This window comes from Heloderma suspectum, chromosome 15 (genome assembly GCF_057233095.1).
Source record: "Heloderma suspectum isolate Gila_16-S chromosome 15, 16-S_ref, whole genome shotgun sequence".
NCBI classification, from domain to species: Eukaryota; Metazoa; Chordata; class Lepidosauria; order Squamata; family Helodermatidae; genus Heloderma; species Heloderma suspectum.
Genome location: NC_139472.1, coordinates 14,306,055 through 14,320,166, shown reverse-complemented (window position 1 = coordinate 14,320,166; position 14,112 = coordinate 14,306,055). Strand labels below are relative to the sequence as shown.

General features: G+C 45.5%; 1 protein-coding gene across 1 annotated transcript in view; it reads left to right on the top strand.

Annotated features, from left to right (window-relative positions):
• The window catches only part of LOC146335370 (uncharacterized), a 37,933-nt gene extending 26,566 nt beyond the window's left edge, over nt 1-11,367 (top strand). The window contains exons 12-13 of the mRNA XM_084821934.1: nt 171-331; nt 1,771-11,367. Coding sequence (XP_084678060.1) covers nt 171-331; nt 1,771-1,836 — 227 coding nt within the window. The 3' untranslated portion in view covers nt 1,837-11,367. The remainder of the gene's footprint in view (nt 1-170; nt 332-1,770) is intronic.
• Nucleotides 11,368-14,112: the final 2,745 nt, after the last annotated feature.

Genomic DNA, 14,112 nt, shown 5'->3' with positions numbered 1-14,112 from the left:
GGTGGGGGGGACCTGTGCCCCTCCAGATGTTGTTTGACTGTGACTCCCATCATCCACGACCATTGGTCATGCTGGATGGGGCTAATGGGAGTTGGAGGCCAACAACATCTGGAAAGTCACGGGTTCCCCACCCGAAATGAAGCTAGACCTCTTCTTTGTCTTTGTCTCAGTGGATGGATCGTGGTCTTCCTGGGTGCCCTGGACTCCCTGCCCCATTTCTTGTGGACTAGGAGTCGTGAGCCGATCTCGGCAGTGCAACAACCCTGCCCCCAAGCATGGGGGAAACAACTGCAGTGGCCACGGATACGAGGAAGGCTCCTGTGGATTTCCGGTGAGGGAGGATGAATGCCTTGATGTGACAAGCCAGTTTTTTAAAGGTAGCTCCATAGAACAGAAGAACGTTTCAGCAGAAAGCAGACTCAAAAAGGAAGCTCCCGCTCAGATGTGGCTGTGAGTGGTAAACAAAGGAGGGATGTTCTGCATGATCAAGGGGGAGTTCCAAAATGGCAGAACTGCCCTTTCCATATCATTGCTATTAATATAATTGAGGGAATATAAATCACACTGATATGACCAAAATAGAGTTTTGGTTGTTCAGGGTCCTGCTAGAGATGGATGGATCATCCTATTTCCGGTCCGTGTCAGTTTTGCAAGTGTTCATAAGTTCGTTCCATCCTGTTTTCTGCTAATCTTTTCACCCCACAAAAGTTCACATTGAAATTGTATGCATGTCCCCCTTAAATATGCATCCCCCCCCCGCTGAAAATACAAATGCATTTTTGTAGCATTTTTGAGCCAAGAACTGCAACACAAAATTCAGGGACGTGCACAATCTGAAGGATAACTGCCTTGTGATCTGCATATTGGCCCAGAAAATCTGAATTAAGTCAGTTTCCTTAAAAATGTGAACTGGACTAAATCCTCCAGTAATTAGCATCCCTAACTTCTTCAAAGCATCTAGATGTAGTATCAAACCAGAATTTAAGCCGGGATGCCATGAGCAATTGGTCTGTGACTCATGAGGAGGAGTGGGTTGAGCAGGGCCTTGAGAAGATGTTTTTTGAAACGAGAGGGGCAGAGCTGGGCGTTTGCAAGGAGTGAGTTCCACATGCTACACTCTTCAGCAAAGCCTTGACTTAAAGACCAACTGGAGATGAGATGGAGGGAGTCACAAACCGCAACGCCACCAGTATGACATAGAACCAAACCACGTGTTACACTAAATGCATATTCCCATGTGTGTCTTTGTTTAAAGATCACAGATACAGAAGCCCCCAGTCTAGATTAGGACTGTGATAAAAGTAGAGCGGTCCCAATGAATTGTCCCCTCCAAAATGGCTATTTGTCCCGAGAGGGAAGCTGCCATTGGTGCCAATAGAATTAACACCCCCCCCCCACACACACACACACACACACACTCCACTGACACCATGGTCCTGAACTGGATTCCTGCCCCTACCCCCACTATTTTAAAAAATCACAAATGGGAATATGCATTTAACGCAACGTGTAGTTCAGCCCATACTGTTCTACTTTTTAAAAGCATCCCCCTGTCATTTTTAATGTGCAGTTTCTGTTCTGAAAAGCATGCACATGGCAACCTTTTAACAATGTACAGGAGGTTCAGCATTCCGGAACCAGCAACTAGCCTAACAGAATTTGACCCATGCAAGGTTTTCCTTCTAGAATGTTGCAATATGGTGACCATCTTGATATTAACACACTCTTGTCTCATCTCTTAATTTTTATTTTATTTATTTTTATATGCAGGAGGCTTTCTGCAAATACCTGGCTACGCCCTCGGAATCTATAATACCAGGGAAACTGACTCCGTGAGTAACCAAACATTGCCCAATGGAGCAACAAGAAGAATATCAGCAACCAGCCAACTTGGTCTCTCTAGGTTTGAGGCCCGAACTGCAATTTATGTAAGCAATCGGCTGCACATACACACAGAACTGCACCTGACCCCCACTGCCTAGCTAGAATCGGGGCCATCCACTGAGTATAGATTGAATGATTCTTAGGTGCCCAGAAGCCATTAAAAAAACCCACAGTCAGTGGATGGCTTTGTGGAAGTCTCCAGGCACAAAGTACATCTTTGGAAGAAAACTTGTTAACTGTATTAATTTCACCGAGAAACATCTGGAATTGGACCATTGGGTGTTTTCTCTGGAACTGGGCATCCTACAACATATCATGTCAAATCTATAAAATGTCAGTTTATAGATTTTGTAGAGATTGCACAAGAGCCTGCGTGATTTTTTTTTTTTTAAGAAGTTATGTGGTCTTTGCAGAAAGGGCTGCACCTGTGTGTGTTTGAGGAACCCAGCCAAATGACAGGAAATCTAATGATAGCAAGGATCTCTAGATCAGATCCCAAACAGCTGCCGCCTAGGGCAGCAGAGATTGGTCAGTGATGAAGGTGATTAAAGTTTCACTGGCATTTGTACTAGATCAAAGTTTCCTTGATTTCGGGTGAATTGGCTCCTCTTAGTTTTTTTTTACTTTTGGGTGTGTGTGTGTGAGTGAAATATTCTACTTCCAAGACTCTTCTGAGACTGGAGTGACATGTTTTCCTATGTGGATCTTGAAAGGCCAATGCTCTTCCCATTTAGCTATGGCCTATTTCTCACCGAGGGGATAATCCTGTGCCAGGGCTGTACCACTTCAGACAGCAGGTAGGTACTGACATCACTGAATGCTGCTTCATATAAAAACAATCCCTCCACATAGGGACATCAACATGTCAGGGAGAAGGCTAGGCTAGCTATAACCCTTCTTCCAGATGTCTACTTTTCTATCTGTTGGGACTGCTCCTTCCGTCAAATTCAGAACAATAAACCCACCCCATTCACAGCTGCTTTAAAGTAAAAAAAAAATCTTCCAGACAGCATATGCCTACATCAACCTGGGTCCGTCCAAAGGGTTTTGACTACAGTGCCCACCATCTCTGAAAATGGGTCATGCTGACTTGAGTTGATGGGAGTTGCAGTCCAAAACGTCCGGAGGGAGCATAGAAGTGTGTGTGTGTGTGTGTGTGTGAGCGAGAGAGAGGGGGGGGTTCGTTCCCCCTTTTGAGGCAAACAACATTTGAAATACGTTTATTGTGTTTTTAAAAAAAGCTATAAAAATAACACATTTTTCCCCAAAGATATTACAATAAAACAAAACAAATCTCACAATTCATGACAAAGTTGAACTCCATTTGTGTGTGTGTGCCTCTGTTAACGGCCAGTCCCAAACGTTTGGCCACATCTGAGGAGGTCCAGGCTACCGTGAGAATGACCCAACCCAAAGAGGGACATAACAGTTGGGCTAGACACCAGGATGTTGACTGGCCATTTCTAGAACAAACCAATTAGGCAGATAGTTCCTTGCCCTGTTTCAAGCCCAGAAATGCATTAATTCCAGACAACCCCCTTAACGCTATTTATGCATGTGAATAGGGCTCCACAAACTGAAGGGGCAATGGGACCCCAGTGTCACATGGTGACACCCCTCTCCCCTCCATGTATAGCATTCTACACTCATAGGCTTCTATGGGAGCTGGATAAACCTTGTAGAACTGGAGTTCCAGTTGCCTGGAAGTCTGTGTGTGGAGGTTTCCCTGCTCTGATGTCTGCGTTCAACATGTGGACGTTAGTGGGCGGGACGTTGTGTGAGGTCAGGGCTGGTGGCTCCCCCCCCCCCCAATACTTGTAGCCCTCTTCAAGAATATAATGCAGTTCCAGACAATGTGGTGGCACCCAAGTCGGCATTTCTAGACGTTTATCTGAGCGTACCTGAATATGTTAATGCTTCGGGACTGAAACATATGCTTCATTGACATACATTAGTGGTGGCCAGCCAAACTTTTGGGGGGCAAAGTGGGCACTCAAGGATTATTTGCTTTCACGAGCCGGGGGGGGAAACATACCAGCAAGCATCTGAATTTGCCCTAAATTATTCCAGAAGGGACTCACATTCAACACCAGTTGTTACAGCAGGACAAAGTCAAGTCCAAAAAAAGAAAGAGGTGCCCCCCCCCCCGCTTCCACTGCAGTGCCTCACCCCACCCCCATCTTTGCCTTGTGGTTTTGAATCTATCCGACTGAGCTGTGAATCAGGCAGATGCACAAGCCTCGTTCTGGGCCACAGCCAAGGCCTTCCAGCTGTTGTCCAGGCATGCCACAGACACCCACCTGTGGCATCTGTTCTGCTGCTTGGCCACAAACATAACAGACTTTTCATCTGTGAATCGTGAACCTCGGATGCATGTCAGTATGCCCAAGTTTCATGTACAAGAGACTGGAAACGGAGGCAAAATGCAAACGAGAAAACAGCGTCATCACAGATTTCAGGCTCCCGTTGGTCGTGACTTGAACTCCCCACCTTAGGCCAATCTGGAAACACCGCTCTTTCCCATGCATATCGCCAGCCGCAGGTTTGGAGGGAATCTCAGGAGAGATGCCTTGAGTGGCACTGCCTCCTCATCATGGTCAGCACTGCCCCATCTATTCCCCTCTCCCCCTGGGCCCAATCCACACACCCACTCAAAGTGAGAGCACCAAGCAAGTGGACGATGCTTCCAAGTCCTCACTCCTGTCACTGCTTGCACGCTCAGAGGGGGCAGGCAGTGACAGGAAGGAGGGACAGCATCAAGGCCAGAATGCTCCAGGAATCAATGGCGCCCCCTGCCACAGGAGTGTGGGACTCAGCAGGTGCCCAACAAAGCCCGTCCCTGATGAGGACCCTCTCCCGGGATGCCTACAGAGCTTCTGGGTTGCATTCAAACCGCCACATGTCCAGAACATTGAAATTTGCCAGTAACCGTTAACTTAAGTACACACATAGTAATTATATAGTAATACTGCTGGGGGAAAGCATTTCCATTACCGCTGAAGACGTGAAATGATTGAAAAGTGAAAATGTAAAGTGCTTTAACTCACTATTACTTCACAAGCACAATTCGAGCTTCCCTGCTGCCACTACATTCAGGCACAAGCGTGCAGTTTGCAGAGGGGATCTTTTTCACAAGCTGCAGATTTGGTTGTTCCCGAGCGTATCAATGAGCAGAGGGTTTTTTTTAGAAATCTGTAGAGTTTTTGACTGGGCTTGGTGATGAGTGAGGGAGCTGAGGCCTTCTGAGGGCATCCAGCTGTCAAAGATGGCAGGTTTTGGCTTCTAAATATAAATGCAACTTTACATTTGAAGCGCTATTTGGAAGCACTGAAATGACTCGTGTCGTCAAGTACTTTGTGCAAACTTTGTACCGAGAGGTCAGGTAAAAGCATGTTGCTGCAATGCTCTCTTTGTGATTAAAGGGGACAGGGCAGAAACCGGCCATGTGCAGATACATTTGGGATAGCCCAGTTTAAGTGCTACTTTCTACATACGCCAAAGGGTGGGTCAAGACGGTGTTGTGAGGGCAAGTAGGACTCGATACCGTTGTCGCTGCATTAACGAGAAAGCATTTAAACAAGCCCGGAGGACTGGACCAGACCTGTCCCGCTATGAGGTGGGGTGAAGCAGGAGGTGTGGTGAATTGTGCCATTCACTTCTGCTCCCTCCAGGAGGGCTCGCCACCCTGTCCTTCTCTGGCTGGTTGTCTGTAGAGCCCTGCCAGGCGCTCTCCCACCATGGCATTCCCCATAATGAAAGAGCGACCGGCGGGACTCTCCAAAGCAGCCCCCCACCCCCTGTTTTGCTCTGAGGAAACCCTCAGAGCAAAACAGAGGACAGGCAGCTGCTCTCAGTAACCTACCCCCTGGCTCAAGCTGAGAATCCTCTCAGCATGAGTGAGAGGGCGAGCTCACTGGAGAGCCATGGTGGCTGAGGAAGCAGCTGGTGCAACTCTTCAGGGAGCGAGCCAGGCTCTGAGGGGGTCCTTCCTCAGAGCCAGGCATTGTGGGAGAGGTCTCCACGGAGAGTGCCTGTACAGGCGTGATGCTGCAATGGGAAAGGGAAGGGGTGGGTGGCACAATGCCATGATGGGAAGGGGCAGGGGTGTGACACGGGAAGGAGGTGCAGGGGTGCCAGGTGGCAGCAGTGTGTCTGCTCCCTCGCCTCAGGGGGCAGAAGAGCTCTCACCGGGGCTGCACCAGACTATGGCCGTCTTCGCTGTGCGCCATTTCTTAAGGATAATTTTCTCACAGGGATCGTACGAATGCTCCTTGCGTCTTGCATTGCTTCCCCACTGACCATGTGGGAGAATCCTCAGAGCCCAGGGATAGAGAACACTTGCTTTGCATGGAGAAGGTCCCAGGTTCAACCCCTGGCATGCCATACAGCTGGTAATGAGAGAGACCTCTGCCTGAGGAGGCCATGGAGAGTCAGGAAACCTGGAGAGCTGCTGTCAGCCAGCCTAAGCAATAGCTTCCATGTTATGCAGGCCATCCCGGAATCTTTCTTTCTACTCTAAATTGCCCCAAATACATATGCCTGTCTTATAAAGAAGACGCTCCACCAACCCCTTAATCATTTTGGTTTCCTGTTTCTGCATGGCCAGCCAGGTTTGAAAAGCTAAGTGCCTTCAGTAGACCTGTCCTATGTGGATACGCCTCTGTAAGGTTTGTGGGTTAGGGGGCTTAATATGTAGAGCAGCACAGAACAAGGTTTTTCCGTTTTCTTTTAAACTATAAGGAGCAGCAAAGTCAATGTGGCACCATTTTGGTGCCTATAGCCACCATTTTCTTTTTCCTACAGTGCTTTGGGCATTCCACTCATCCAGGGTATTATACGAAAGCCAAAATGGCAGCCACCACAAGAACAACATGGCGGACCCCACTGGCAGCTGACCTTTGTTCCCCTGGGCACAATTCCCTGAGCCATCATTGTGGGAAAAACAAAATGGCAGCCTGCAGCTGAATTGGAACGTTATCCTCCTGGGAGTGGGGTAAGGGCAGGGAGGTGTCTGTGTAGTGGGTCCTGCTGGTGGGCTCAAGGTGCTACATGTTAACTCCAGGCCTGCTTTTCTACTCCATTTTTAGCTCTACGATGTCCTTTTGGAGACGAGGCGAGCAGACTTGTGACTGCACACTTGTGATTGCACCTGAGGTTAGCAGTGGTATGAATAACCCTTTGGGGACAGCCCAACGTGGGTCATGCGAAGTAGTAAGGCTGTGTTTCTGCACCTGATTTTGGGGTAGAATAACCATATTATAGTCCAGTGGGTGGTGTTCTTAAAAAAAAAAAAAAAAAATCCTTGCCCTGCAAGGTTTTTAAAACCAAAAATATACGCAAACACACAAAAAGGGGGTATGAAAGTCTACTTGGATGCTGCCACAGGATGGCCAGTGTACAAACGGCGAACCACTTCAACAAAGACAGGAAAACTACAGCAACTTAAAATAGATACACCCACCCCCCGATCACTGCCTAAGGATGTATGAACATTTCATTCCTGTTTGCAAATCAAGAAGATATGTCCCGTTCGCACCCCCAACTGTGAACACAAGCAGGCGCGCTGTTCTCAGGGGATTTCTGCAATTTCCCGAACTTGTGTTGGTGTTCAGATTGTTCAAGGGCGCACCCCCCAGAACACACGTGCGCATTTCCTCTCCAAATCTGCATTTTCACATTTTAGCCTATGTGGGAAATACGCATTTTCAATCAGGGAAAATGTGCGCTTTTAAAAATGCACATTTTGCGCAACTGAAAATGTGCATTTTTCCCACATGAAAAAAGAAGATGCTCACAATCAGGGACATGAACAAGATGAACCCAGCCTCAAGGAGGAATTCGGAGAGCCTCAACAAGCTTGAACATCGCATGTTTGCCCACCCTTATCACTGCCATAATGCCAGGCCTTGCTGCGCATAACCCCTTTGGGCAGGAGGAGTCCCCCTCCCATTCATTGAAATGCCCCCCTCCAAATTTTCTGCACGGGCATGGGATGAAAAATTTGTGTGTATTTCCCCGAGCCCTAGCGTTTAGGCAGGCCAATTAAGATTGGACAGGCCTAGTATAAATAGTAGGAACCTGGCCTTCTGCCTTTGAGCATCAGTTCAGGACATTCTGGCTCTGCTAAGGACAGGGATCCTGGGCTGGTGAACATAGTCTCCTGGTCTAAATGTGCTTCTATGTGCTTCTATGCATTTGAAGTCCAGTACATCGGCCCTTTGTCGGGAAGAAACAGTCAAATTGAATCTGAGTTGTATAGCGATGACACCATTGAACTTCATGGTATGTTTTGTTTGTTCGTTGCGGTGGTTTCCTCTTCATTTTGTTTAAAGAGGGAAGGACCCACAGATGCAGCTGGGTTTCTTTCCCATGCGTCCTCTAACGAACAAAGCTGTAGAGCCAAGAAGGGTGCCAAATGACAGCCAAGGACATAACGCAGGCTCCAGGGGCAATGTTGACCGGCATGTGCGTCAGAAACTGTTCAACAAAACAGTGTTGCTAACCCACAGAATTTATCAGAGTCCAAAGGAAAAAATCAGCAAACTCACACTTCTTTACAAACAAAAGTACAGAAGATACTTTTCATCTCAGGTCCTTTTCAGTCCAATGCCTTTGACCTCTCCATCCATCCGGTGGGAGCCTTCAGTACTGAAAAAGAAGAATCAGGTTTTCCCCAAGCTGGGAATTTCAGGATGACAGTCACTTCCAGAGACTGATGTTGTGACCACTAGGTGGATTGTCCAGGTCTTCTCTCTGCATATCCTGCTCTGCCAGGATAAGGTCTTTTTGACGTTTTATTACAGTAAACATGTTACAGTAATAAAACATCACAAAAAGAACAGTACAGTTCATTCATCCATATTTGGTATTTCAGTATTGTCTTTGTCAGGAGTGCCCTAGCAGCCTCTTTCAGTCTACTCCAATAGCCAACTCAAGACACAGACAAAAGGATTTTTTTCAAGGCTTTAATCCTTTTACAACTTAATGGCTCTTTCAGATGCTAATCACCAGCGACTAAGCAATGAACAGCAGAGTAGCCTATGCTCTGAGTAGGCAGTTGGTCCCAGTTTGAAGGAGAATCACTTGCAGACCCTGAACTTATGGGCTAGGGAGAGTTCCTCCCTCTTTCCCTTGGGTCCTTGGGATGTGACCGTTGCTTGCGCGCCAAACAAGCGCTACGCCTCCTTTCTGTGCCCTCCATCGCTCGTCGCTCCCTGCGTCGGCATCAAGTGTCCAGCAAACCCCCCTCCAGCACTCTCTCACTGCCAGGGTCACTATCTATCCCAGGAATGCCGGCAGGAGGAATCTCTGCCAGCTGCTGTGCCTGTGAGAGATGAGCGAGCTCCTCTCCCACGGATTGCTGTTCCTCCTCAGAATCAGAACTGCTCTGGGGTTCTATCGGCTCAGTTTCCACCCTGACAGTCTTTGATATATTAAAAGGGATTTCTCCAGAACTTCTTTAGATGATCCAGGGGTCCATATGGAGAGTCTATTTTGTTTGCAAAGGCAATAAAGTTCTGCCAAATAGTTTCAAAGGTGTCAGTCTCATTTATTCCTCTTGTTGCTCTAGATCTACATGTTAACTTATCTGCTAGTGCAACCTTCCATATTCTGTTGATCCAACCATTTATTGTTAGGTTTTCCAAGTATTTCCATTTTGTAACTATTTCCATCTTTGCAGCAACAAGTAAAATACTAATTAAGTCTTTATGCAGCAGGGATTCATTAACCTTTTGAAAAACATGTAATAATAGAGTAATCTCACCACATAGAGTAATCTGATTAGTTATTACACCTATCAAATCTACGACATCTCTCCAAAATGAATTTACCTTGGGGCAATTTAGCCATAAGTGGAATACCTTTCTCTCCACATTTTCTCCAGCAAAGCGGAGATATTTTTGTATTGATTCTGTTGAGTCTAACACCATTCAAGTGCCACCAATGGAACATTTTCAGTATACTTTTATTTGTGCTGAGATAATTTTATATGGGGGAGAGGACCATATCTTGTTGCCATTATTTTCAGATATTAGAATATCTAGGTTGTCTTCCCATATTAATTGGTTTATTAAATTGTGCTTCTATAATCCATTTATAGAGTTTGGATAGCTGTCGTTTTTTTTTGTTTCATTTGTCTTTGCTATGCATAAACCTTCAAATAATGCTAATGTTCTAAGAGGACCTCCTTCTTTTAGTATCAGGTTAGCAAATGAAATGATTTGAAATTCATAGAACCAATTATGTTTAAGATCTTGTCATTTTTCTCTTAAGGGAGCAATCCTATCAGGATACGCGGCCGCCTCTGAACTCAGAGGCCACCACCTATCCAATGCAGAGTGAGAGGAGTGCGGAGGGGATCCTCTCCTCCGTGCTTCAGCCGATTTTGGCCATCTAGCTGCGGGAGGTCAGAGCGCATGGTAGGGAGGCTGGAAGCGTTGTACCAGCACTCCCCACCCCTCCCTGCTCCCAAGAACGCCCCCTTTTGCCCTGCTCTGCACTGTTCTTATGAGCAAGGAGCCTGCGGATGATCCACACCGCGTACAAGGTGGCAGGGGAGGGGAGGCGGTTCTCCAAGAACCGACCTTGGAGCGTGGCCTCTGAGGTTGGTTCCTGGAAATGGACCAATCCTATGGCTGTCTAGCACTGTCTAGCAGCCACAGGATTGTGCCCTAAATAAACTATATCAATAGGCTTTCCTTTTGTAAACAAGTCCATTATTTTTCGTATTTGCTTATTATCCCAACCTTCAAACTGTTTTATTTTTTCCATAAAATAAAATTTGGGGTGGTATATAAGATTGGCCCAATTGATAATGGATAAGGAAAGGGACCCCGTTGGCTTAGTGGTTAAGACGCTGAACTGCAGACTGGAAGGTCAGCAGTTCGAGACCCGAGCGCTGCGTGACGGAGTGAGCTCCCGTCTTCAGTCCCAGCTCCTGCCAACCTAGCAGTTCGAAAGCAAGAAATTGCAAGTAGATAAATAGGTACCGCCTCAGCGGGAAAGGTAACAGCGTTCCGTGCACCTCGGTGTTCAGTCATGCCAGCCACATGACCACAGAAGCATCTTCGGACAGCGCTGGCTCTTCGGCTTAGAAACGGGGATGAGCACCGCACCCTAGAGTCGGACACGACTGGTTGGGGACACCTTTACCTTTTTAAGGAATAAATACTTTAATCCAATATTTCCAAGCTTGTGTGTGTGGTTAGTTTTCGTGTTGGGATTTCTGTGCATTTTTTATATAATTGAGCAGTAAAGCCATCATTGCCAGGGGATTTTCCAATTTTGATATTTTTTAACTGTATTATTGACTTCTTCCTCTGTTATTTCCCTATTTAGTGCTTTTTTATGGTCCTCACTTATTTTTGATCCTTTTAAAGAGGCAATGAAGTTTTAAAGATTATCATTATCCTCTTCTTTTTTGATAAAGTGTTTTATGAAATTCTCCAAATACGTTGCTTATTTCTGGGGTGGTAGACATTTTAAGTTGTCTTGCTAATAGGCGTATTTATTACCAAATTCATAAAATCTACTGTCTGTGTATGCCATGGCTGAATTAATTTTGTCAATTTCTACTTCTGATTTTCTGGTCAATTTCCTTAATGTGTCTTTGTTTCCACTTCTTTTATGTTCACATGCCAGAATTTCAATTTGTTCTCACAGCAATTCCCTTTCTTCTTCTTGAAGTTTTTTAGAGATAGCCCCTCCTTGTATAAAGAGTCCTCTTAAAGGACATTTTAATGTGTCCCAGAGCAGGGCTTCACTTGTTTTAGAATCTGTGCTTCATAAAAACGTTTAATTGTGGCCTTTAATTTGGCAATAAATGTATCATGTGTCAATAGGTTTGAATTCAGTCTCCATGAGAATGTTCTATCATGATCTTCTCTGATAGCCCAAGCCATTCTTTGATATGCATGATCAGAGGAAATCATGGGCCCAATATTTACATTAGAAATTGAGGACTAATTTGTTTGGATACAAGGAGATGATCAGTTCTTGAACAGGAGTCAAATCTATGAGAATAGAAGTATAATCTCTTGAATTTCCATTTTTGGTTCTCCATACATCACAGAGGCCAAATTTGTCAAGCATTTCAGTCAGGTAGGTTCTGTCTTTTTGGGGACAAGTTTCTTTTGGAAATCTAGCAAGATTTCTGTTTATAATCAGGTGGGTATCTGTCTGTCTCTCTCCGCCCCCCCGCCCCGTCCCACTGGCCCCTCAGCAAAGGAGCACAGGGTTGTTGATTTTTAGCATTTGTTCTAAAAAAAAAAAATTTTTGTTCTTTGGGGAATAATAAGAGCCAAGTGTTGTTTTTTCCTTGCCTACACAACGCTTAACGAACGTTGTTAACCTTCCATTAGGATCTGCACAAGATCCTTTCTTCCACATTAAAAAGGGCATGATTTGGAAAGAAAAAAAAACCTTACAGCTAACCCCCTAGCCTGGTTACCAAAGGAGGAGTGTGTCAACACCTTCTGTATTGTTCTTTTTCTTTTGTGCACTTCCTGGCGGAAAATAACATCAGGAGTTAATGGTTTTCTAATATTAAAAATTCTACTCCTTTTAATGTTAGTTCCTAGTCCATTGACATTTAGAGAGAGAAAATGTATGCTGTCTACCATTCCCTCTGTTGTATGTTCTTCTGTATTGCCTCTATATTGTACAGGAGTGAGCATGCTCTGGAGACCGGTAGGCTCCTCCGAAGCTCCGTAGGGCTGCAACAGTGGCCATTTTGGAAACGGGAGTGTTGTGGTGGCCATTTTGGAAACAGGAAGTGTTGTGGTGGCCATTTTGGAAACAAACAGAGAGTGTTGTGATGGCCATTTTGGAAACAGGGAGTGTTGTGGTGGCCATTTTGGAAACGAACAGGGAGTGTTGTGGTGGCCATTTTGGAAACAGGGAGTGTTGTGGTGGCCATTTTGGAAACGAACAGGGAGTGTTGTGATGGCCATTTTGGAAACAAACAGGGAGTGTTGTGGTGGCCATTTTGGAAACAAACAGAGAGTGTTGTGATGGCCATTATGGAAACAGGGAGTGTTGTGGTGGCCATTTTGGAAACGAACAGGGAGTGTTGTGATGGCCATTTTGGAAACAGGGAGTGTTGTGGTGGCCATTTTGGAAACGAACAGGGAGTGCTGTGGTGGCCATTTTGGAAACAGGGAGTGTTGTGGTGGCCATTTTGGAAACAAACAGGGAGTGTTGTGGTGGCCTTTTTGGAATCAGGGAGTGTTGTGGTGGCCATTTTGGAAACAGGGAGTGTTGTGGTGGCCATTTTGGAAACAAACAGGGAGTGTTGTGGTGGCCATTTTGGAAACAGGGAGTGTTGTGGTGGCCATTTTGGAAGTGGCCATCTCTTTTCAGATCTGTATCTCTATCCCTTCGCCTATACTTCTGTTCCACAAACCATCTCTGGCTGAGTATAATTCTTAAGCATATCAATAACATTAGCATCTAATACAAACCCAATGTAACATGACCCCAATTGTTGCGGCAGGAGTTATACACCCTACCAGCGCGGAGCCTCTTTCAGCTTTCCAACTTAAGGGGAAGATCTGGGGTGTGGAACTTCTCCATAGAGATGATCTGCTGTTCCCACCTTTTCCCACCTAATCCAGTACTACTAGTACTAATAGTTGCTTATCAAACCCCAACCTCTGGAAATTATTATCTGAAAACATACTTATTTTTGCTTGCTATTCATGTGAACATTACACAACAAGAACCATTTGCAGTTAGAATGTCTGTTCGGTTCTTTCTTCTTCCATTTTGATATTTTCCCATTCATGTAGGTGTCTCACTTTTCAATAGCATAGTATTAAATATTAGAGAGGGAGGGAGATATGATGGATTCAGGACTTCAGATATGTGTTTCTTTTATTTCCAGCAATCTGCCATCTTTGTTCTTGTTCTCTTCCTCCCTTTCCTTTATTATTTTTCAAATCTGGATGATCTTCTTTCCCTTTTTTAACTGGGGTGCCAAGTGCTTTGAATAATTCAGTGGCTTGGGTTGGATAAGAGGTCCTCTTATCATGAAGAACAATCAGTTTAAAGGGGAAACCACATTGATATTTAAATCCAGCTGCTCAGTATAAGGGCGCAGTGCTCGCCTGCATTGTAAAGTTTATGAGGACACATCTTGGAAAACAGAAACATTTATGCCATTATAGGTTATTTTTTCATAGAATCATAGAATAGTAGGGTTGGAAGGGGCCTAAAGGACCATCGAGT